The 25,983-nt window shown below is 40.1% G+C and overlaps 1 protein-coding gene across 2 annotated transcripts; it reads left to right on the top strand.

The window, feature by feature from the left end:
• The first annotated feature begins 43 nt into the window (after positions 1-43).
• Positions 44-25,068, top strand: Ggh (gamma-glutamyl hydrolase). Of its 2 annotated transcripts, XM_027403472.2 has the most exons (9): positions 47-234; positions 3,764-3,878; positions 10,754-10,804; positions 12,250-12,334; positions 14,013-14,151; positions 17,491-17,597; positions 17,693-17,783; positions 23,165-23,302; positions 24,703-25,068. In XM_027403472.2, the coding sequence occupies exons 1-9, from the start codon at positions 126-128 to the stop codon at positions 24,822-24,824; spliced, it is 957 nt and encodes a 318-aa protein (XP_027259273.1). In that variant the 5' UTR covers positions 47-125; the 3' UTR covers positions 24,825-25,068. The 2 variants fall into 2 exon arrangements, with proteins under 2 accessions (XP_027259275.1, XP_027259273.1); XM_027403474.2 differs by lacking the exon at positions 23,165-23,302 and having other exon boundaries at positions 44-234.
• The last annotated feature ends 915 nt before the right edge of the window (positions 25,069-25,983 follow it).

Below are 25,983 nucleotides of genomic sequence, written 5' to 3'. Positions count from 1 at the left end.
CCCGAGCACCCGCCCAGGCCGCGGGCCGCGCCCCCGCCCGGCCCCGCCCCCCACGCGCGCCCCAGTGTGCGTGCGCCGCCCTGCCGAGCCTTTGAAAGGCGTCCGGAGGCGCGGGCCTGGGGGCGATGGCGAACCTGGGTCGCCTGCTGTGCGTCCTGGGTTTGCTGCTGTGCGGGCCCGCGAGCCCCGGGCTGTCCAGACTTTACGAAAGCGGCATCAAGAAGCCCATCATCGGTAAGGAGGCCCGGGAGCACGGCTGGGGACGTGCTCATGGTGGGGCCGGTGTCCAGGAGGGGCAAGCCGGCGATGCTCGCACCGCGTCGGAGGCGTGAGGACCCACGACGCCCCCCTTACGCTTCTTTCTCATCGAGGGGACTCGGTCATTATTCCTTGGCGCCCGAAGTAGCCAGAGGCGGTCCTGTAACCAGTCGTTAGGAAGCCCAGCTCAGGCGAACCCAGGGTTTGAGGCTTCCGTGCGGAAAAGGATTTTCAGGGAGAGCGAGTTGTGAAGCCCAACTGGGATCTATCAAAAGTGGGAAGAGAGGCTCTCAGTTTAAGAAGGAAGCGCACTGGAGAGCCTGGTGTGTCTTTTCAGAGAAGACTCCGCTTCCAATGACCTAGTGGTCATTGTTAAAGAGGTTTCCACAGGACTTCACTCCCCTCCATTCCTGTTCTCTTTCCTACGATGATAATTAAGATTATAAATAGGACAAGAGGTGCTCTGAATTGGATAAAACCCGGAACTACTGGGGTTGAGCAAGGGGTTAAGATGTGTCTTACTGCAAATGAAGTTCCTAATGAAACTCCTAGAAAATTTAAGGTTCCCGGTAGAGAAGGGAGAAAGGCCTTTAAAAATGTTAATTTATTCTTGAGTGCAGGCTGGTGGGAGGATTTATCCAGACTTCAGTGTGAAGGGTACTTTTCCTGCCCCGTGTCCCCACCATTTTCCCTGCCTTTCCTGTCCCAGAAATTCTGCACATGGTTAAATTTACTCAGATTTCTTTATTTGCTGACATATATGAAGATACAATACATTAAATATAAAAATGGAATAGGTAAGAAATTAAAATGTGTCTTGGACTTTGCCAATCAAGTGACAGCAGTGGCTCTGAGGATATGAATGTCAGTTCTATTTAAAATAAAGCATGTAATAGTTTCCAGCATATTTGTGTTTTAAACAGGGTAAAATTGGTTTGCATGCATGTCAGACATTTGAAAAACTACCAAGGAGAAATCAGCCTGTAGTTAAAATTTGACAAAATAAGTTTATAAATAGACACACATAGGTTGTATTATATATGGGTGACCACTGAACAGAAACTAGAAAATTGTTTTATTGTATTTAGGAGGGACCCAGTTTTCAAATGGGTTGCTTACTAATATTTGGAACCCTTCTTCCATAGCTATTTCCAGTGATGGTTAGATTCTTCAAGTTGAATCATGTAACATATGAATTTTACTTGTGGATTTTGGGAAAAGAAAAAGATGACAAAGGATTCATTTTTGTTTCTTAGATTTGAGGCAACTTTCAGTTGAAAATGGCAAAATAAGTATGCTTTTGGGTAACCTGATCCGTTGCATCTTTTATATTTATAGTCATTTTGTGTGTGAAGTTATTTTTCTTTTATATTTATAGTTATTAGGTATGTACGTATTTGTCACAGGTACCTATGGAGGTCAGAAGGCATTTTTATACTTTATTGTTTTTAAAGATTTATTTATCATGTATACAGTGCGTGTCAGAAGAGGGCACCAGATCACATTACAGATGGTTGTGAGCCACCATGTGGTTGCTGGGAATTGAACTCAGAACCTCTGGAAGAAGAGTCAGTGCTCTTAACCCCTGAGCCATCTCTCCAGCCCCCAGAAGGCAAATTTAAGAGTCAGTTTTCTCTTTTCTCCATGTGGGTCCTGGGATTGAACTCAGGTCCTTAGACTAGGCATCAAGTGCCTGTACCTACTGCTAAACCATCTTGAAAGCCGCCTCTACCTAATCAATAAGATAATACAGTTGACTGAGCACATAGTATGCCTAAGCTATTGCTTTAGGAACCACAAAGGATTCAAAGACAAGGAAGCCACAGAAGAGAGACAGCCTAAAGTGCATGAGGCACTTGGGGCACTGTTGAGGGACAGGGCATGCAGTTAGCTCTTTGCTTGGGAATGGGAAAACTGAATGGGCTGGGGTGTGATGGTGGAATTAATTTACTGTTGAAGGCACTTACGTTCACACGATTCTGTTTGCTGTCCTTGTTGTACCTCCCCTCCTGCTTTACCTCACTCAGTTTCCCATGACTCTCCTGTACTCTTCTTAGCCTAATTTCATTTTCCATTGTGAAGACTGTCTTACCTAATGGGGTGGGGAGAGAAACATTCTTACTAGATTGATTTTAACATTTGATGTTCACTAGTGATTTGTGTCAAGTATTGTAAGATGGTAAGAATACAGATGTGATTAAATGGTGGGTGTTGTATCCCTCTGAGACAGTTAAAATGAAATATTGACACACAGGGGCATGATAGTCAATGAGCAGATGCGATACTTTGTTGTTGTTTTCTTTTTGGAGGCCAGGGATGGACTCAAGACATTGTATACATTAAGCCTATGCTGTCATGCTTCCTGTATGTTGGATGTCAGTGCTGTGCTAGACTTGGGTTTCCTTGGTAGGAGGAAATAAGAGAGATGAGAGAGATAGAACTTGAAGTCACAGAGCTTATGAAGTCCAGTAACCTCTGAGGTATGAAGATGGTAGCCCCTACTAGCCTGCGTTTCTCCGTCTCATTAACTGTTGCCTTCTTGCTTTCTCTCACATGTTTCCAGTTTGATGGACTTCTTGCAGAGTGACCAGCTGCCTCATGACCTTGGCTTGGTACTGTTCTTCTGCCCCGAGTTGCTCTTCTTCCAGATGTGGGTGTGTGGGTCTTGCACCACCTCACTGATGCTTTGGATTAAGTCTCACATTGCATCTTCCCTCTCAGCTCCACCTGTCTGAAGTCTGGTTCTACCTTCCCAGGGAGGACTTGCCACCCTGTGTAAGAGACATTGTAAATCTATTTCTTTGACTTCCTTCATAATACAAGCACCAGTCCTCATAATTGGATCTAAAAATAAATCTCTGTATTTGTCTTACCTCTTTCCTCTTCTGCCTACTACCAATAAAACCTTCAGGCTGGAGATTTTTCTTTTTCTTTTATTCCTGAGCCCTTAGCACCTAGTTCAGTGTCTGGCATGCAGTATGATTAAACAATACTGACTGGATGAGAGAATGGTTATGGTGTCAGCTTTATTTCTCTGGAAAAGCTTAAGTTTGAGGGTTCATTAAGAAAGAATAAAGACCTCCTAGTAGTCTGAGATGGGTTTGTCAAATGCTGCTTACTTAGATTAAGATTGGCATTAGAGAGATGGAGAGGAATGGTATTTCTACTCTGGCTTTGCTGACAAGGGTACAACTGTGGTTTTGTGGGGAAGAGGTTGATACCTTATAGATTCAGTGCATTGTGTATGGATAGTCTAAGATTGTGTGAAGAAAGTTTGGGCTACTATAAACTTATTTTGGGGGATTTTTAAACATTCCTGGTGTGGTAAGAAATTCAGATCTTCATCCTCCACTGCTTTCCCAATGACTATGGGTAGACTTGCAGGAGATGCAGGTCTGTGAACTGAGAAACCAAGGTAGTGATTTTTAAGCTCTGCCATGGATCAGTTGTGAGTAACAAATAAATGAAATTGCTTAAAATTAATACATTTTTTTAAAAAATTTAGGAATATTAATGCAAAAATGCCATACGAAGGAAATGAGAAAGTTGGGAAAATACTACATTGCTGCATCCTATGTGAAGTATATAGAGGCTGCAGGTGCAAGAGTTGTACCCATAAGGTATGTTTCTGTAGTCTTCCCATAGATGTGTTGATTGATCTTTTATCTCTAAAATTAATACCTTCATTCCTATGATTACATCATTAAATGGCAATCATCTTGCCTCTGATTCAGCCACAAACCTATTGCCCATAGTCTCCCACTAAATTGCTTATGAAGCTCTGTGTGTTGTTAATGTCCCTGAAAGTATGCTATGTGTCTGTAATGTCTTTGAAAGTATGCTATGTGTCTGTTATCATTGACTGACAGTGTGCTGTGTCTTTTAGCATCAACTGGAAGTGTGCTATGTGTCTGTTAGCATTGAGAAAGACATGATAGCTTTCTTTTCCCCCCGAAAAGACACTTCTCACAGACACCATAAAAATTATAATAGACTCTCTGGTTTTGCCAGCTTCTGTCTAGTACTAGCGTAAGGAAACATTTAAGGAATGAAGGACATTTTTTAGAAGATGAGAATAAATATACTTTATACTTTTCTACTAAAGGCTTGACAATGATGACCATATTAGTGTTGCTATAATGTAAATGATAGGCATCTTAGTTTTAAAAGTGTTAAGTTTGGGGTTGGAGACATGCCACAGTGGTTAAGTGCGCTTGGTGTTCTTCCCGAGGATCCAAGTTTGCCTCCCCGAACCCAGTGTAGGACAGCTCACAAGCATTTGTAACTTTAAGTAGGTGGGATCCAACACAAGTGCACTAGACATTCACTCTCTCTCTCTCTCTCTCTCTCTCTCTCTCTCTCTCTCTCTCTCTCTCAAAGAATAATAAGCCGGACAGTGGTGGCACACACCTTTAATCCCAGCACTTGGGAGACAGAGGCAGACAGATCTCTGTGAGTTCAAGACCAGCATGGTCTACAAGAGCTAGTTCCAGGACAGGCTCCAAAGTTACACAGAGAAACCCTGTCTTGGGAAAAAAAAGAATAGTATTAAAAAAATATTTAAAAAGGTGTTCCATTTATTTTATGATAATGTGACTCAGTAAAAATAATATGATTATCTCATACTTTCAGTTTGAAGGGGCTAATTTTATGGCACAGTTTTACTTGAAAAGAATTAACAGACAAAAATCTTGTAAGCATGTATATTGTCAGCTAAAGTTAGCACACGAGAATCTCCCACAATTCTTAACTTATTATGAAATTTTATGCACAAAACACAACCACTACAACCTATTTTGCAAATAATTACCATAAAGAGTTATAATCTATATAATATTATTAGTAGTCAAAATGCAAATATTATGATCTAGAGCAGCGGTTCTCAACCTTCCTAATGCTGCCACCCTTTAATACAGTTCCTCATGCTCTGGTGACCCCCCAACCATAAAATTATTTTTGTAGCTACTTCATAATCTGTAAGTTTGCTACTGCTATGAATCATAATGTGAATATTTTCGGAGATAAAGATTCGCCAAAGGGGTCATGACCCACAGGTTGAGGACCTCTGCTTTAAAGTTTTATCAAAAAAAAACAGTCTTTAGCCAGGCGGTGTGGCGCACGCCTTTAATCCCAGCACTCTAGAGGCAGAGGCAGAGGCAGAGGCAGAGGCAGAGGCAGAGGCAGAGGCAGAGGCAGAGGCAGAGGCAGAGGCAGAGGCAGAGGCAGGCAGATCTCTGTGAGGTTGAGATCAGCCTGGTCTACAAGAACTAGTCCCAGGACAGGCTCCAAAGCCACAGAGAAACCCTGCCTCGGGGGAAAAACCAAAACCAAAACAACAACAGCAACAACAACAAAAAACCCAAAGTCTTTATGTTGAGATTCATAAGGACTGTCTTGTTCCACCTTTCACATTTTATTAACTGTCTATACCCTTAAGATTCATGTTTAATTTTTAGTACTGAATCTAGTCTCCTGTGAAATGAAATACTCAAGTTTTAGAGCTGAGGAAGGGGCCCCTGAGAGTCTTTAGCACAGTGCCCCAAAGTTTTGGTTGTGGATGTTTTAAAATGCAAGGTATTTAGGAGGTTAGTGCAAATGTGGGAGAGATGTTGCAGAGCCATCACTGTGGACAGTCCAGGTCAGAGGCTGCTGGAGAAGGTTGGCTGTGAAATAAAAGAGGGAGTGTCACTGAACAGTGGCTGTGAGTTGATGGGCCTTGTCCTTAAAAATCATTAAAAATGATGACTCATTAAATACAAGGGTGCCGAGAAAGAAGTAGGTGGGAATAATGGGACTTTGGAAACCTGGGAAGTTTTGAAACCCGATGACTTGTGGAATATTAACATTTATAACTAGATAATGAAAACCTGATTGGCAGCATGTAGGCTAAAGCTTTGTCATCACAGTTCATTTTGAGCCTTACTGCTTGAAATTGGAATCATGTGATCCTGTAGTAACTATGTAATCTGTGGGATGGAAATTCTACGTGTAAAATGAGGAGACTCTTGCAACATTACTGTTAGGTTGGTTGCTGGGGCCAATTTCTGGTTCAGAGGAGAGTAGGTGGATAGAGACCGGGCCAGAATCTGTACTGTAGGTGACGCTTGACCTTGGCATCAGCCTACCTTTCCTGATTCCCTTCTTTCTCAGGACTTGGTACTTTTAGGGTGCCATCTCCTACTTCGGGACAACTAAAGGACACGGGGTCCTAAAAGGTGGACTACAGCAGCCCAAGCTGGCAGCATCTGCTTTAAGAATAAGCTCTGTTAGTTCACAAAGCATTTGAAACAGTTTTGAACATTTACAAATCACAAGACGGAAGCTTTGGCTTTTGAAATAGTTACCTAGGTCTTATTCTCAGTGGGAGAGGCACTACCTTCTGACCCTGGTGACTTGATTGCATTTTATGCTATTGAAGCTAAACTTGTGCCATCAGCATTGGGCTTGTTTTGGTTGTGGAGACAGTAAGCTATTCCTCATGAACTGTTGAGAGGGTTTTTTATTTTAATTCGTTGACAGTTTCATACATGTATATAATGCATTATGATGGCACACATTTTTGCCATTTTAAAAATACTTTAAAATGTATTCTTTGAAAAGTTTCATTCATGTATACAATGTATCTTGATCATACCCACCCCTTCCCCCCTCCAGCTCCCTGTAGGAGTCCCACCCCACAGCAAATACATCTCACTTTCAATTTCAGGTCCGTTAAAAAATACATTTTTTTTTTCAGCCAGTAAGTCCAATTAGCTGCTCATATTCATACCCACTGGGTCATGGGCAACCTACCAATGGCTATATCTCAAAAGAAAAGTGACTCTCATCTCCCAGAAGCCATCAACTGCAAGTAACTCCTCAGCTAGGTGTGGTGGGGGCGTTTAGGGGAGAGGCTTGGTAGCCCCTCCCCCATATCTGCTGGAACTTTTAACTGGCTTGATCTTGTGCAACTTTTGTGCAGGTAACCACAGCTGCCATGAGTTCAACCATAGGTTTTAACTATGCTTACAGTACCAAGCATGAAATCCCTCTTGCAGGAAGGCTTCAAATTCAGTCAAGGGAATGGTTGGTTATTCTCACAGTCTTGCCGCTGTTGCAGCAGTGGACACATGTTGCTTGGCGGGTCTGTATTTTATCACGTAGAATCTAGTGCTAGGTAAGAATGTTGGTGTCTTTGTTCTCTCAGCATCCTGTGTAGCATCTTTCAGTACTAGGAAAGCTAGCTAGCCAGTAGAGTTTTCTACTCAGTTCAACTGATTTCTCTGTGTCCTGGAACCAAAGTGTGTGATGTCTTAAGCAGCCTCACCCCTTCCTAGGTCCTTCCACCTCTGCTGATCACCCTCTCATCCCAGCGAATCTCCCTCCCATCCTCGTAGCTGTTTTGTTTTTGTGTTGTAAACTTCTTGGTTTGTAGTTGTCCCGACCCGCAGGACAGCAACCTATGGGGACAAGAGATGCGAGAGAATGACCACAAGACAGGATTCTGATCAAGTGGCAAATTTTATTTTCTCCAGGGTAGCTTATATAGTCAGTAGTATGGGGTAAAGGGGAGGGGGAGAAAAGGTCAAGAGTCAGGTGTTAGTTTAAGCAGGATGTTAGAAAACTATAGAAAGAGGATGTTGGCAGGATGAAAAGTTCATGGGTGGTGGGGAGAGTTACCTAGGTGAGTGGTGGGAAGAAGGAGGTTGCTTAGGTAAGTGGTGGGATGCGGGAGGTTTGCTTAGGTAAGTGGGCTTGTGGTTGGAACAAAGGATTGACGTCTGGGTCATGTTGTTCCTTCTGGGTGCTCATGCTTCTAGAAGCCATTTATAATCAAAAGACAGTTCTATAACTGTGTGGCTTGCCAAGTTTGGCCCAAAGGTTCATGCCAAGCTGTATGTGCCAACATTGGCTTAACTAGTGGACATTGTGTGGCACTCTCCCCTGGAGCCTGGACAACTCAACAGTAGCTACACCACTGAAGACAAGGACTTCCCTTCTCTAGGCAGCCATGACTGCCAGTAGTTCCCAGGGAAAGAATAGGACCCTATGAGTCTTTTCCCCATACTTGGCTAAACGCCTATTAGCCCAATCTTGTACAGGCTCCATGAAGGTGATGTAGCTGCTGTGAGCTCATGGGTACAGAGATCATGTCATACCCAGGAGACAGCATTTTACAGTCCTCACCACTGCTCTCCTCTAAAGTTCTTTAAGCCTCTTCTTCTGCAGTGTTCCCTGGGTTCTGGAGTGATACCAGTATCCTGTCTATGGCTGGGCTTTCAACTGTCACTTATTCTCATCACCTTGGTTAGTTATGAGTGTCTGCATTAATCACCACTTGCTGTGAAAGTGAAGCTTCTCTGATGAAGGCTGAGGGCAGCGCTGGTCTATAGGTATGAATATAAATAGTTATGGGACAGTTTGGCAATATATCGTTTAGTAAAATAGAAGAAGCAGGTTTACCCTTAGGGCCTGTGATCTCCCCAGCAGCCATGGGCCTTTGGCCACATCCATAGCGTCATGTGTGAACTTCCTTTAGAACAGCCTCATACTTAATTAGAAAGCAGTTGGTTATCCGCAAAGCAGTCCTGCTGCGATTGCACCAGTGGACACATAATGCCTGGTAGGCTGGTATTGTAGTATATAAGATTCTCAGCTGAGTATTATTTTTCTTCTCTAGCTTCCTCCATACTAACTTCTGGCACTATGAAAGCTAACCAGCAGGGAATAAGTGTTCCAATTAGTTCTAGCTTGATTTCTCTATGTATATGGTGTCTTCAGCAATAGGGTGTTAGCTGTGTAGTGCCAGTGGGCAACCTTGACAGGAGTTTTTGTGTTTGGAAACATCTGACAATAAGCAAATGACCTCTTTGTTCAAATCATGCCTTATTTTCCCTGGTATTTTCTTGAGACAGCAATGTCCACGTCACACTCAGCAATTATGTAGCCTACTAACAGTGAGAAGCAGTCATAAAGGGTAAAGCAGTTATAAATGGTATATTTAGCTGGTTCAGGGATTCTTGGTATGCAGCTGGTGGTAGTGCCACCAGGCCTGGTGAGGAAGATAATTGGGATTTTTGAGACCACCTGAAGAGCTTGGATTGGTGGGAATCTAAGAATACACGGACTCACAGTTCACCACCTCATCACTCCAAGATGAAGTCCCCTGTCAGGTTAATCATTCTGTAGTTGTTTCACTGGCTGCTTTGTAGCTCTGAATCCAAAAGAGGTTTACTATGACTTTCTGAACAACATATGTGGATGTCAGAATTTACTGTGTGACTTAGAGGAGAGCCAGAAAAGTCTACTGGCAGAGCATAGGCACAAGCTAGGAATTACAGCTCACTTAGAAACATCAGGAGCCATGTTCTAAATCCACCTATATCTTTTTTTTCTTGGGCAGAAATGGAATATGTTCTACTAAGGATTGTAAACTTCCATGGCTGTGTACATGGAGATGGTGTATATTTCTGCTATTGTCTTCCAGAAATAGAAGGCTGCTCAGTGTAGGAGTTATTGTAGTTATTGCACACACACTTTCTACAGAGATCTCACTATGATTTAATTAAAGGTTTATATGGATTAGTTTCTTTGGATTTTCTCTGGGGAAAAGAAATAAAATCATCAGTGACGTGGTGATTGCTAGGAAATCTTGAAAGGATGTTTGATCAAGGATGCTTCAGAATAATTGAGCCAGTCCCAGAGGTCTGTAAGTAGTGTGTCATTAGATCTGGATTGTTCTGGATTTCAAGTATGGCACTCCATCCTTTGCATCTTGTTGGAGGGGTTGAGATGTTGGGATTTGGTGTCCATTCATATTGTTTCCATTTCCCGCAGCTGCATGTAGTAAGATGTTCGATAATAAAGCTTTTTTAAAAGGTGTGTGTGTGTGTGTGTGTGTGTGTGTGTGTGTATGTATGTATGTATGTATGTATGTATGTATGTATGTATGTGTGTGTCGGTGTGCATGCATAAAGGAAGGGACACACAGAGGCCAAAGGCTGTGTAAGATCTCCTGGATCTGGATGGTAGCCTGTGACATGTGTGGACAACTGGACTTGGATCCTCTGGAAGAGCAGCAAGAACTTTGAACTGCTCAGCCGTTTCTCCAGCCCCATCAAACTTTAACAATTTTGTCTTTGCATAATTTACATAGTTGAATATTTTTAGATTTCTTGGCTAACATATATTACTAGTGCCCAGTGTTTGATATATTAGCATCTACTGTAAAATATTGAATTTCATTAAATCCCAGAAAACCAGATTTACTTTTCTGATTAGTTAAACAGGGTATAATTTTGTGATTTTCATAGTTTGACAAGAATACCTCTAATGTAGAGATGTAATAGTCTGATGTTTAGGCTAAAGTGTAGCACTTGCCCTGTGTGTGTGCAAGGGCTTGGGTTCAATCTGCAGTACCCCAAACTCATTTAATGTTTTAAAAACTAAGGCGGTGACTTCTTTTTCCTTAGGTTTCAGAAATGATTTGATTTGTAAAACTTTTTATTATTTTCAGGATTGATCTTACACAGGAAGACTATGCTGGGCTTTTCAGATCTATTAATGGGTAAGTTGGCTTGATATTGTATCAGGTCTTAATACAGTGTGTCAGTGTGCACATATCAAAGTTTTGCAAAGTGTATGTACGTATGAATGTTGTGTGTTTCTATAGAGCTATCTTGAAGTTTTCTGATAATTTACCAAGTGCTCCAGTAAAGCATGAGAGGCAGGACAAGGGCTAAAGGCAGGAAGTTCAGAGCCTGTCCTAAGGGAGACTGCCATCTGGTGGTGTTGGTCTGGTTTTACTTCGTAAAAGAACTGTGAGGCTCCATAGATCAGATTCTGGCAGAGGCTGCTTTTAAAAACCCGAGTTAATGGACAGAGACCTGCTAATTGATCTCCTTCAGCCGTTCAGGGCTTTCTGCTGTGGCTTTGTGGCAGCTGTTTTAGCAGACAGGTGTTTAAACTTTTCCCATTAGATGGTGAGTTTCCTAACAATGGAAGCCAGCATTGTCACAGGCTGATATTAGCCTGATTCACAGCAGAAGCCTGATGTAGTTCTGAAATGAAACATAGCCTCTGGTTGGTAACATGGCTCAAGATGTGCTTGTCACACAAGCCTAGTAAGCTGAGCTCCTTCCCCCCATGTGGAAAGAGCACATGTGTCTGTTCTCATACACCTCCCTCTCTCACACACACACAAATTAAAAATTAAAATAGTCTCAAGCATAATATTTCAAACTCATATTTAAATATTTTTAGAATTTTAATGTTTAGTCCTACATTTTAGCCAGAGAAGCCAGACCACTTTTGAATATCTTTGATTATTTCAAGGATATATTGAAAATTATTGTTTCTTCAATATATTGGTGATTTCAAGATGTGTTAAAGAGTGTAAACATTTAACGTTAATCTAAAAGCCTGGCATAAAAACAAGGTAAAGTTTTTTTTTTCTATGTTTTGTCTTTTTTGGGCAGAATGAAAGAGAATCTAAGGTTTTCAACTCTTCCAAGAACTCTTCTAGAACGATAATTGTGTGTATTCTCAGGATTTCTTAATACTGTGTTTATTTCTTAAGAAATATCAGGACTGTGAAGAAGTAAATTCTTTCTAATTCTAATCAAAGTAAATGTTATGTTTCTCATATGCTTTTCAGCTTCATTATTATTTGGGAGTTAAAATAGGTGTATATTTGCAATTGGCTTGGCCTTGCTGTTCACCTTAATTCAAAGCCAGCTACACCTGAAGTTTGGTCTTTTCATCTTCACACTCCTTAATCTCGCTTCCTTTTTTTTCCCCTTTGGTTTTTGTTCATATTATATTTTCTTCAATGAGCTTGTTTTTTGAAGAAGTTTTTAGAGACTGTGTGCAAATTGTTAACCAAAGTAGTTTTGGAATGGCCATGATTATGAATATTATATATCTACTTATGTAATAAGGAAAATTTTCTTTGAATGAAGCATGTTTAGTTGGTGAATGGAGGAAAATATATCTTAATTGGTTTTGTTACAGAATTCTTTTTCCTGGAGGAAGTGTTAGCATATTGAATTCAGATTATTCCCACGTGGCCAAAATATTTTACAGCAAGGCCATAGAGGTAAATATCTGCTATTGCTTATCACTGTATATGGGTTGTCTGTTTCCCTAAGGATCATTATCTTTCTTAAAGTGTATAGCATGACTTCCTTCACAGTTACTCCAGATTTTCCCCCCTTAACAGTCAGATACTTGCTATCCAGGAACCAAGTATCTGTTCCCATCTGTTAGTTCTGTCTTATGCAATTTGGGGGTTCTAGGTGTGAACCATACATACCTTGTAGCTCAGTAGAGCTGGTGCCTCTCTCTGGCCTCTTCTGTCATGTACTGGGTATCATGCCTATGCCAATAACTTTCCTCTTCTCAGCTGTTCCATCCAACTTCCCCTTCTTCACAGCCAGCTGTTGATGCCAGACACAGCTCTTGCTAGACAGGTTTTACTCTAAGCCAAGGACAAATGAAAGATAGGTGGTATAGAACAAAAAGAAGTTTAAAAAATGGTCTACCAAGTTGATGAAGACATCAGGTGACACACTAGAGTTGACAGGTCTGTTATGTGACTTTCAGGTGCTAGCTTACAAAATTTTTAGCTTTAGGGTTTGGGGAAACCAGATATTGGCTAAGTTCAGCAATATATTTCAAAGACTGTACCTAATAATAATAAACATGTCAAGTGAGACACAGAGGTTGGTAATAAATGGCTATTAAGACATATTAAAGATAGCTCAAGATAATTCTAGTTCTCAGTCTACAGCATGCTGTCATTTCACAGGCATGAAGGTCTAGTCAACCAGTCAGTCTAGACTCTTAAAGATATATGTGGCTTCATCAAGGAACTTCAAACTCATATCCCTTAGGCCCTGTCACTTACCATGCAGAGCCCCTAGCCACCATGCAATGCCTCGCCTTGGACTTACACTTCTGCCATGGCTGCTTAGATCTCTGTTTCTCCCCTGAAATATTGTCAGCAATTTTTTCATTTATTGTCGCTATCACTCAATTGGGTCAAGACATAATGTGCCCATGACTCCCCTTTTCCATCCTGCCTCAGAGGGTTCCTGAAGACAGGTTAAGTGGCAGACTACTTATGAATCTCAGAGAATTCTGCATAAATCTGTGTTGCAATAAAAAGCAATATATGTGTATTGCTTGGTACACACATACCTACACATAAGTATATATACACACATACTTTTGAATATGAAAATGTCATAAACTTTTATTTTGAATGCTAGCATAATATATTCATATATATGCACACACATATCCTCATTGTAACAGAGGAAGTATATCATCAATCAGAATAATATTTGTATTTGTTTGATAAACACGACACAATGTAGTATAAATCTGTCATTGTCTCATATAATACTCTACTTGGTAGTCAGGATTCTCTACAGCAGCAGAACTTATAGAATCTCTCTCTCATATATATATCTGTATCTATATATATCTATATATCTACATCTACATCTATATCTATATATCTATACCTATATATCACTTACAGGCTAAGGTAAACTAATCCAACAATGGTGGGCTATTAACTGAAAGTCCATGAATCCAGAAGTTGCTAAGTTGGTCTTCAGTAGACTTAGGAATTCAGAAGAAGTGGGCTCTAATCCCAGAAAAGGATTGGACTTTCTAGAAATACAAGAGCAATCAGGCAAAAATAAAATACAATAATACATATATTTAAAGTTTGAATCGACAGAGTTTTCTTTTTCATTTTCCCAAAGAGTTATGATGATGGCGACCATTTTCCTGTGTGGGGAACATGTCTTGGATTTGAGACGCTCTCCTTTCTGGTTAGCGGAGAGAACTTGCTAACGCTTACAGACACGGTATCAATTTCATTGCCCTTGAACTTCACTGAAGGTAAGAGCAAACACCAACTCTTCTAAAAATATTTCTCAACAGCATTAGGAAACACTAAATATCAAGTCAGAAATACTTATTAGTCTTTGATTATTGGAAGACCAAAACTATGAGTTAACATTTTGTTACTCATTTGTGAGTATGACAAGTTTGTATTTTGATAACGCATTGTTTCCAGTGGTCTCAGGATCATGTAATTAAGAATTCAGAAACCATCAGTCTCTCTTTGCCTCATATCTTTTCACTGTAAAAGTTTCTACTCTGCAGATTCTGAGAATTAATCAAAATGATTTCCAGTTTGTAGTGTAGTACTTTAAATACAAATCTTATAAATATCAGATACTATCGCTCGCTGTCTTGCCAGCATTTTCTCACTGTCTACACATGTTGTTTTTGTCTTGAATGTATTGTATTACCATTTTATTATGGCATTTAACACTTGGAATTAGCAGGACTTCACCAATGAAAGTACTTGGTGCCCAACAAGATGATCTTTGTATTTGTGTGCTTCTGAAAGACAAGACACTAGTCCACATACACTCTCTTGCTAGCTGCTGCAACTTCACAAAGCTCAAGAAAGTACTTGTATTTGCTTGCCATCTTGGAACTTCCATGAGTTTGGGTTTCTGTAATTCCAGAATTTTTATTGACATTTGCTTACAAAGCTGATTGGATCATTATTCATTTGGCTGAATCAGGCTCCCAAGCCTCTTCCATTTCCAGAGACTGCTTCAAAGTCCTCCAGTCACATGAGTAGGCTATCTGGTAATCAGCCCCATTCTGAGGTCATATAAGGGTTAACAATGAATCATCTCATTTACACAATATACTCTTGTCACCTGGGAAATTTTAGTGGTTTCAGACACTTTTAGTTAGAAATCTAAAACAAATTCCATAGAAATTCTGGATCATCATGATTAAGTGCTACCAACTATACTTATTAAAGATTTTGGGAGGGAAGGATAGTAGTTATTCATAAAATTCATAGAATGTCCTCTACATTCAAAAGTCTTGTTTTCATTATTTCAATAACTGCAAGAACATTATGGGAAGTATATGTTTTAGTTCAGGCTTTTGGGGTTGCAATGTAACAAAAGCACAGTTTATACAACAAAGCCATTATTCAAGGGGCTGGAGTTCTCAAATGAAGCCATTAGCCAGAATGACAGGCTCTGCTTAGTATCAGAGCCTTGATGTGTTTTCATTCCCTTGTTGGTTGGTATTCTGGACTGTGTGCCTGACTTTAGTCTCCCGAGCCTCTTCCATTCCCAGAGGTTGGGCTACTTCAAAGTCCTCTAGTCATATGATTAGTCCTTCTGGTATTCAGCTCCATTCTGTGGTGGTCTATATAGCAACACTGCTTCCTTTATCATTTGCAGAGCAGATTTTTTAAAAAAAAATTTTTGGCTAAGTTAATGCTGTTTTCTCCTTAGTTGGTATGCTTAAATTTCTTCAGCTGATTAAATTTATTCTTTGTCAGTTTCATACATGAATATAATGTATGTTTACTCCTACCCATGACTCCTGTCATCTTCCTTTTCTCCCTTACCTATAACTACCCTCCTCCCTACATGGGGTTTTCCCTCATTTATGTGTTTTTTTTTTTTTTTTTTTTTTGTTTTGTGACTCACTGATTTTAACCAGGTCTCTCTGTGACTGTGGGTTTTGAAAGGTGTCTTCTAACTTTTACACCTTTTCCTCCTCCCTCTACCATGCTCCTTGAGCTTTAGAGAAAGAGGTATGAATGTCCTGTTTAGGGTTGAGCATTTGAGCATCTCTTACTCTTGTGACTTTGATTAGCCATGAGTCTACATTCATTGCAAAGGAAACCTATCTATCTACGAGTGGAACTAGCATTTGCTTATGGTTATAAACACAAATATTTAGAATGGTGTTTGTCACCATGTTAGTTTAGCTAAACAGCAGTAATAAGTTCCCCTTGAGGGCCCTTGACCTTCCCAGCATCCATGTTAGGCATGTGATGGCCAGATCATAGGCACTTCTGTGGAAACACTGTTTTAATCGACATTTACTCATCTGGATTATATCTTAATAGTGGCTGTTATTTGGCTTCAAGTAAGTGACTTAATGGATTTGATTTTTCATGTATTTATAAGTGATTTGTCTATGTTTAAATTATTTTAGGTGCATGGGTTTTTATAGTCCTAGGCATATATTCTCTCCCATGAAGAAAGCCTTAAATCTCGACTGAGAGAAGTTGCTTTACACCCATAACAGTCGTGCCACTTATTGTACCAAGGGGCATATTTTGATTTCCAGGTTAGCATTATAGCTTTTAAGGTTCATAGCTGGGTGAGTCCATTGTTCCATTTTCTCCCTCAGCAACTCTCATGACACTTCCAGGTACTGTGCAAGCCATCCAGTAAGGAAGAATCTTCCACCCCAGTTCCAGCCTGATTTCTTTATATCTGGTATCCAAGGGGTATGATATCCTCACCAATAGGGTCCGATCTAGTTCTGGTGGGCAACCAAGAGGAGTGGCAAGAGCTCATATTGTTTTAGGAGTCTCATCAGCCTCCCTGACCGGCAAGTCATAAGGCTTCATCCCATACCTGGCACTGGGATTTGTAAGAACAGCATTTCCTAGTCGTGAAGAAGTTTTCTTTTTTAAAAATGCATGTATTTTAAAAGAATTTTATTTATCTCTCCTCACTCTGTGTGTGTGTGTGTGTGTGTGTGTGTGTGTGTGTGTGTGTACCAGAAGAAGGAGTAGGATATCCTGAAGCTAGAAGTGGTAGTGAGCTGCTGCACATGGAAGCCGGGGATTGAGCCTGAGTCCTATGTAACAGCAGCAAGTGCTCTCTACTGCTGAGCCATCTCTGCAGCCCTGTAACTTCAAGTTTTTAATTGGTTTACAAAGTAGTAGGTTCCTATGTGGCCCTGCATGCGCTTTTCTTTTAAGTCCCTGCATGTGCTTTTCTTTTAAGTCCCATATACCTTTGAGAATACATTGGAAATGCTAGATCCTTTTCTGGGAACACAAATATACACATATTTGGAAATTATTATTTTTCAGAGGTTTCTGAGGAGCCAGAGTTAAGATTCTAAGTTCTTCTATGGCTAGCCTATTTGTAGTTATTCATATTAAGAACTTAACAAAAGTAATTACATCTGGAGCATATCATCTTTTTATCCATGTTAGACATGCCTTGGCCTGACTGCAGGCACTTCTGTGGAAATGTGTTTTGCTCACCATTTACTCATCTTAATTATATCTTAAAAATGGCTGCTGTTTGCCCACAGGTAAGTGACTTAGTGGGTTTTATTTTATTTTTTTTAATGTGCTTAAGTTGTTTCTCTGTGCTTAAATTATTTTAGGTGCCTTACAGGGCCGAATGTTCCAGAGTTTTCCTGCTGAGTTATTGGTGTCACTAGCATTAGAACCTCTGACTGCAAATTTTCACAAATGGAGCCTCTCTGTGAAGGTATCACATGATTACACAGCAGTATTTCCTTTGTGAGAGGTCCGCGTTTAGGATAAGTATATAAGTGATCCCTCTGTCTCATTCTTGTGTTTTAGAACTTTACAGAAAACAAAAAGTTAAACAAGTTTTTCAATATATTAACAACAAATACAGATGGCATCACAGAGTTCATTTCATCCATGGAAGGTATGTGCACATCTAGATAGCATCTTCTCATTTTAATTCTATAGACGTTTTTTCTTGGGAGTGACTTCAGAGTTCAGAGACAGAAGTAGGGTTATTTTTGTCCACATCACAAATCAGTTGAGGCTTGCCTGAGTACGTTCTGGAACTGGGGTGACAATGAAGAAGAAAAGTGAGAATCAAGGGAGGGTGAGGATGAAGAACCAGATGGAGAAAATCATTCTGTTTCTAGAGTTATCACCGATTATGTGCTTTGACAAGGTTTTCAGACAATTATGACAGATGGTTTGATAGCGGAAAGCATTTTTCTAAATACATTAACTAGGTGGCAAGAAAATAAACAAGTTAAAGCCTGAAATTCCGAGAATATCAAGAGCAACACTGTTGATGGTCCAGACCAGAGACAAAGATCATATGTGGACAGGACACCACGGTTGCCAAGCACGGCTAAGCTCAAAAGGCTAGTGGAATCCTGACCATGGGATTTCAAGGACAATTGCTTGCTAAAGACATAGGGTGAGGATGATGGGGTTAGTGCGCCTAGAGTACTCACAGTGACAGGCTGGTTTAGTGTTGCCTGCATTATATAGCTGGGAATATGTACAGACAGCAGGTTGAAATGTTCACTTATAGGTGTCTTCTGAGCACATATGTACAATTCAGGAACAAATCAAAATACTTGTCTTGGAGAGAGCAAGGATCATTCATTCCATGGTTCAGGAAATTTCTCCGGATGAAGTTTGATGGAACATGAATGGTTCATGCCCCAGATCACTAACACACAGGCAAGCAGAGTACCTATAACAAGATAGCCAGCCCTGCACAGACAGGCTGTAAAAACTCTGACATTCGTTAGAATACCTAAGTCTTAAAGAAGTAAGGAACATTTGAAAATTTATGGCTGGCTGTGGTGGCTCATGCCTTTAATCCTGGCACTTGGGAGGCAAAGGCCAGCCTGGTCTATAGATTGAGTTCTAAGACAGCTAGGGCTACACAGAGAGACCCTGTCTTGGGAAGTGGGAAAAGCATAAAAGAAACTTGAAAAGAACTAAATTCAGTTATTAAAAATGAAAGAAGTTCAAATGAGGTCTCCAAAGAGGTCAGTCCTAAAACACACAAAGAAAATGAATTAGCCCGGAAGGAAGATCTAAAGGAAACATTCAGAAGCCATCTTCAATGGCTGTGACATGTGGTAGCACAGAGGTGGGAAGCTGGCCAGAGGTTGGAGGTGAAGCATTCCAACAACAGACTGGGTTCTGGGAATTAAGGAAGAAGAGGGGTAGAGACTGTTTTTTTTTAATGTTAAAAGGGATTCAGGTGGATAAAGTGGAGAGGTAAGTTAAAGAAAAGCTTTAGAGAAATAAAGGAGAGAATATCTATGATCTTGTGTGATAGAAGGAATTTTCAAGACAAGAAGAAATATATGCCATAAATGAAAAGAAGGAGCAAGTCCACTACATTAAAAAGTTATATTAAAGAGAGAGAGAGGAGAGAAAAATACATTTATAATTCATATAGCCGCCATAGGGTCTATGTTTATCTTCTAAGAAATAAATTCATTAATGAATTTAAATAATAGTTTCTTATACATAGCTAAAATCCCTGAATAGATGCCTTGGAGAATGAACTTCAATGTGTTGTCTACACAAAGCTGGGTGAGGGAAGTCCTCAATGTAATGCCTAAGAAGTAGAATACTAGTGGAAGCACAAGACAGAAATCACCTTAACTCAGGACTGCAAGTGCCAGCCAGGGTGCTGTACTGGGCATGCTTGTGTAGTTAAGGTTACAGTGAGAATGCCTGCAGCACTTTGATTTGTCTTAGTAAAGCTGAACATTTTCCAGTCTGTTACCCAGCAGTTCTCTTCCAGTATTTAACAGTGCCTTAACAAAGCTGGGTGTGATGGCACATGCCCCTAATCTTAACGCTTGGGAGGCTGAGGCAGGAAGATTGGTAGATCAGGCCAGCGAGGCCAGGGCTACATAAGACTGTCTCAAAAACAAAAACCAAAATAAAACAAAAACAATACTAACAAAACTACCGTAATGAAACCCTTTCATGTACATAGAAATGTGCATATAATTGTTCCTATTAGCAAAAAGGGAGGCTGCTGTTAGAAGCAATCCAAATGCCCCATAGACTAGAATACTATGCAGTTATTCAAATCACTGCAGATCCCTGTGTTCCTCATTCTGAATGGACTCTGAAAACAATTTTGAGTTAATAAAAAGTACAACAAAATATATATTTTTGTTTGCTTTTTGAAACACTCTCCCTCTGTGGTGCAGGCTTGCTAGGAACTCACTGTCCCAGGATGTCCTCCAGCCTGCAGCAGTCTTCCCTGTTTCACATGTGTGATCACAGAGCCCTATGATCACAGGTGTGTGTCACCAAGCTTCCTCCTATATAGTTATATAGTTTTTATTTCTATGATTTTTCAAAACATGATGCGAAGACAGCTGTATAACTCTTGATGGTAACTTGAAAAGATTAAGGAGAAGGACAATTATTAAAGTAGCTATTGCACCAAAGGGGGGGATTTGGAAGTGTTGGTAACACTTGGTAATTTAGTGTGTGTGATGGCGAATCAGGAAACTTAGGGTTTTTACAGTTATCCCAAGAGATGTCATTTTACAGACTTTTACTCTGTCTCTAAGAATGTGTGATGACTGGAAGGCTGGAAACTTAAATGGGACCATCTAGGAGTAAAGGCTGATGGGGTATTTGGAGGAGCTAGAAACAGGATAGGGACCCAGAGACAGAAGACACGCTCTCTGCTTCTGTGGCAGGTCAACTCTTTGATTTTGTGAGGGTGGAGGGAGCAGCCTGAGAGGACAGAGTCCTAGAGAGGAGTGAACCACAATAAGGTGGGGGCAGTGATTTGATACTCAGAGCATCACTGAGCATCATATGGCAAATCCGGAAGGGATGCTAAGTCAGTTTTCTTTCTTAGAGAGTCGCTGGTGTTGTTGCAGCCTCACTTGTCTAACCACTTCTAATCCCGATTCCTACAGGTTCCACATCTATATGCCATTAGCCAGATTTAGGAATTAACTTGCCAGCATTCAAATCTGGGGACACTCCTAAACCACAGCAAATCAGTCAAATCGAGAGGTGGGGAGAAATACCCATGCAGGAAATTCTGAGAAATATTGGTCAGCTCAGGGGGAAGTGAGGTTGTTATCTTCCACCCAGTTGCTGGTATCACCACCTCCCAAATATCCTGCAGTAGAAGTCTCCAATCCACATTAGCTTCCCTGTCTTATCATCTACTTCTTAAAACTTTAAGCTGATGTCTACTTCCCAAATCTATCTTGTATATGCTTTCTCCTCTCTACCCAGCCCCCTCCTAACTGCCCATACAGTTATCTTCCATGGAATCTGAGAAACCAATCTGATTGTGGTACCTAAAAGGCACTCAGTGGCTCTTCGCTATTGAAGGACATGTCTAGATTTATCTGGTCATGTAATCCAGGCTCTCTGCTGCTTTCCCTGCAGACTGTGTTCCTTTGAGATTTGTGCAGCCCATTGCCGCCCCCTCTACAGACAGAACAGTGTTTCCTACCTCTCTCCTCCAGTATTTTCTTGTGTCATCAAAAGCCCTGACATGACCCTGATGTCTTGTGAGCTCTCAACTACTGTGAAAGACTCAAGCTAGCTGCCTCATCCTTGAGAAGCCGTCTTTGTCATTCTTCTCCGTGTCCTAGTGTCCTGTATGTTTGCTTTGCATTCCTTGGGAATGTTGCTTTTTGCTTGTACTTGTTCAAGCTCCGTCTTTCCCTCTAGACTAAGCCCACTGAGAACTGGAATTTTGTCTTTCCTGTTTCTGGGGCTCTGGGGAAAACAAAAGTAATGAATGAATGGATGACCATATAAACATTAGTATAGGGTTGGAATTAGGCATTTGGGTTTCTTGGTTCTTCTGATTATGGCATCATACCAGGCTCGTGAAAATGTCAGAGCCTGATAATTTTATCATAGCTGTGAGTTAGGAGTCCTTGATGCTCTATGATCTTGTTCTAAACTAGTGATACAGGTTATAATTTCTACAGTTGCTAAAAAATGTCACTGGGCTTTCAATAACAGTTTTCCAAACAGGAAGCATTACTTGTTTCTATGTGTCTCTGATTATCAGATAAATACTCATTTAGGCATTTTTATCCTCAGCCTTGCCTGTGGGTCATCCCAAGGTAAGAGAAAGACAGTGCAGCAGTGTGAGAGGGAGATGGAGGCAGAAGGACGTGAGGAGCTCTGTCTGTGTCTAGAGCTGCTGGCTGGCAGGCGTTGCTTCTTGTAGACTCCAACAAGACTGGGATGAAGTGTTTGCTTTCTTTCCACCTGCTGTGCGAGTGGGAGAGACTAGTGAGAGAGGGGTGTGAGAGGAAGGTGCTCTTTCTCTGGATGGCTGTGTTTTCCACATGGTTTCTGGGATCCATCATGGTCTCCATTCTAAAGCATTGGAGAGGAGCAAGGGAGAGGTTACTTTCTATTAAAACAAGGGAAGACACATGTGAATAAAAGAGACATGTTAATTTTCAGAGACATATATATTCACTTTCCTAAAAAATTGTGAACTTTCAAAGCATGAAGGAAAAATGGGGGAGCAATCCATGAAAATTTCTCTGTTCTAACCAGTCAGCATGCAAGTGGCCATTCTTTCATATGACTTTCTCCCCACACTAAATAAGTTTTCATTCTAACCTAAGGATTTAAATAATTTTATCTAGCAAAGAGCAGGTATAATATTCAAGAGTCCTAAAAACAATTGTATTATAATCATCAAGAGTACAAGTGTTTTTAAACCATTAAAATTTATTTTAACAATTTTTTCCCTAAAGTCACTGATCATTCGATAGGCTGAGGCTGAGACAGATTGGCAAATGTAAAAAAGGATGGCATGGTTTTGTTTTTATTTTCTTCAGTCATTATGGGATTAGACCATGTATGAAGAGGGGCAAGATACAGACCTAGAAATGTGTGCCACTATCTAAGTGTGCACTCAGGCCTGAGTAAGTCAGTGGTAGAATGTATACTTAGCATGGGTTTGTTCCTGTGTTAGATGCACAGCCCAAAAAAAAAAAAAAAAAACAAGAAAAAAAACAAAACAAAACTGTTCACTTGACGGTTAAGCTGGAGTAGTTCCCAGGCCAAACTTTTAATTTACTCTCATTTCCTGGAATTGCAACTCAACGTTTTAAGAGGATGCAAGTCAGAAAGACACACTATGTGAGCAGTTATTTGTTTGAGAGGATATGTACAACTTTTACTTCTTCTGATTTTGGTGAGCTGTAATATGTTTCATGAGGCATGTCCGTGGCATGAAGCAATGCAGGAATATCATCGTACATAATTCTTTGCGCTTCCTGGTGTGTGTTCTCCACTCAGGACGTAAATATCCAATCTATGCTGTCCAGTGGCACCCTGAGAAAGCACCATATGAGTGGAAAGGATTGAAAGGCATTTCCCATGCACCAAATTCTGTGAAGACGGCATTTTACTTAGCAGATTTCTTTGTTTCTGAAGGTAATGTATATACAGGTGTATAGTCTCTTTACTCCATTGCGACTTTTGAGGGAGTTTGTCCTTCTCTGGGCTCCTGTATATGTTTTTTTTTTAAATTATTAAATAATGTCCATAGATTCAACTGGAAAATGTTAAGTAATGTTAAAGCCTTGAAATTGAGATATTAGGTATTCAATAAAAATCAGGGCAGTTATTTAACATAGTCAGACATGATCCAGTGGGCTGAGTTCTTGCACAGTGATTTAAAGAATATGGAGCTCTTTTTTTTTCTCCTTGAGCACTTCCAATTTCTATTTTCAAGAACAACGATGTAATTATAACAGCCTTTGGGCATTATATGTTATTTTTCCAAGACAACGGTATAAATTAAATTATATGCTATCATAAGTCTGGGGCTTTATGATTGTTTGTCTGTAGGCAATGGAATACTGGGGAAAAGTTACTAACATAGATTTCCATTGTGGAAGTTTCATATTGTGGTTAGATAAAGAATTTGGGCATAGGTATTTATATCTTAGTTGAACCATATGGGTGAGAACAGTAGAGGCAGTATGAAAGGTGAGGTATGAGGTGAGGAGTGTTCATCTTAGCTCCAGCTTGCCCTATGCTTTTTGTCTATCTTCTTGCCCAGGTTAGGAGCCTAACAACCTCCATCTGTTTCATTTGTGTTTGAAATTATGTATAATTGTGGAGAAATTCATGAAAAAAAAATCCAAGTGAGTTTTAAACATAATAAAACCATCCCATACATAGTGTTGGTCCAAAGGAGTATTTCCTCTATGGGCAGGAGTGAATAGCCACAGTGGACACAACAGGCTTTGCTGTAGCTTTAATCTTGTGGTGGTGGTTGGGTCCATATCTGCCAACATTCTACATAAAAGAATGTCAGAGGACCTGTATTTACTTTGACTTTATTCTCAAAACTTAGTTCTCACCTATCTACAAACTTTTCTCTGGCCTCGTTTGTTGAATAATTCTGCCCTGTTTCCTCTGCTGGCATTCACGTTAATTTCTCTACTCCTTTAACTTGTGCACCATCTCAGTGCAGGAATACTGTAAAGACAGTCCACCATTTAATTGTGTATGTCTGCTAGACTGTACTTCTCTAGTAATGGGTCCATGTCCTGTCTCTTTGTTCATGCAGGCCTGTATCAAGTCTTGTGCTCATTTAGCTGTGTAATGAATGGTATACTCAGTTGGGGGCAAGTAGCTGGTGTAACAACAGCAACTGTACTTACACCGACACAGCTATATTAGGGAGTGGAGTCTCTGAGGCATTTTCTTCTTGCTCTTGCTTCCTCAGTGAATAATACTGACCTTAGGAAGAACTATTATAAAGTACTCTCTTGAAAATCTTGTCAATCAGTCTTTTAATAAATGAACATTATTTTCTCTTGCAGCCCGGAAAAACAATCATCGCTATGAGAACGTATTTGAGGAAATGCGATCCTTGATTTATCAATTCAAACCAGTTTATACTGGAAATATTTCTACATTTGAGCAGTGTTACTTGTTTCGCTGAGAGTCTTCAATATGGTAACAAGGCAACTTAGAGCAATTCAGTGATTGAATTGCTAACTCACTGCTAATGGCAACATGAGGAAGCCATACAGATTCCTTTTCTGTACCTGGTTCTGATTCTTCACTTAGTACATGATTATTTTTATCATATTTGATAACTCCACAATGAAAAAGTCTTAGTGTTTTTCATGGAAAAGTTTTCTGGTGTCTAAAGATTAGAAAAATATAAATTTTTTGAAAGTATACTTTTTGTGTGATTTATTATCGATCATAGGAGAAAAAGCCACCCCAAATCTACCCATCTTATTTTGGCTAAAATCTTTTTAAGTTCTACCTACAGGTCCTTATGACTTGGGTGTCAGAAATGTGTGTGTGTGTGTGCATGTGTGTGTATGTATGTGTGTCTAAAGATACGTAGATGTTTTTCTTTCTGCTTTGTTTTTAGTCCATGGTTAATACACTGAAATCAGAGTCTATATATTTCACTTTTTATCTGCTACAACATGTAACACTAAACTTCCAAGGAGTATCTGTGGCTATTTGTAAAATGATCATTTCCCCCCCCCCCATGGAAAATAATTGAAAATCATTCATACATATATTTCTGGTGTTTTTCAATATATTTCTCTATTTGTACTACTCTCCTTGATCACTTCCCATCCCATATATATCCTCAAAAGTCTGAAACATACGTATTCCTTGGGGACTTGTGATCTGATGGAAATAAAGACTTTTGCTTTTTTTAATTTTTAAAAATGTGTAATATGTCTATTTTTGTGTGTCTGTGTGGTGTGTGGATATGTGTCTGTAAATGAACTAGCCCAGAGGTTGTTGCATCCTCTGGAGTTAGAGTTCCAGGTCGTTGATAGCCACTGATGTGGGTGCTTAAAATCTAACTTGAACCCTCTCTCTGCAAGAACAGTACATCCTCTTAACTGCCACTCCATGTGTTCAGCCTCAGAAATAAAGTACTTGATCTATGTATAATAAATGGCGCTTATAATTTGTTTTCCACTGTTGTTGAAGATGACATATGGGAAATGGAATGATGTTGGAGTATGTATGAATTTTATGTGCAGAAAAGAATCATGATCTGAATATACTATGAGAAACCATACTCCTGGGCAGTAAGAGCAAACAGGGCACAGAAATAAAAGGGA

Source organism: Cricetulus griseus, chromosome 2 (assembly GCF_003668045.3).
Source record: "Cricetulus griseus strain 17A/GY chromosome 2, alternate assembly CriGri-PICRH-1.0, whole genome shotgun sequence".
In the NCBI taxonomy this organism is placed as follows: domain Eukaryota; kingdom Metazoa; phylum Chordata; class Mammalia; order Rodentia; family Cricetidae; genus Cricetulus; species Cricetulus griseus.
This window is presented reverse-complemented; position numbering and strand designations above follow the sequence as displayed.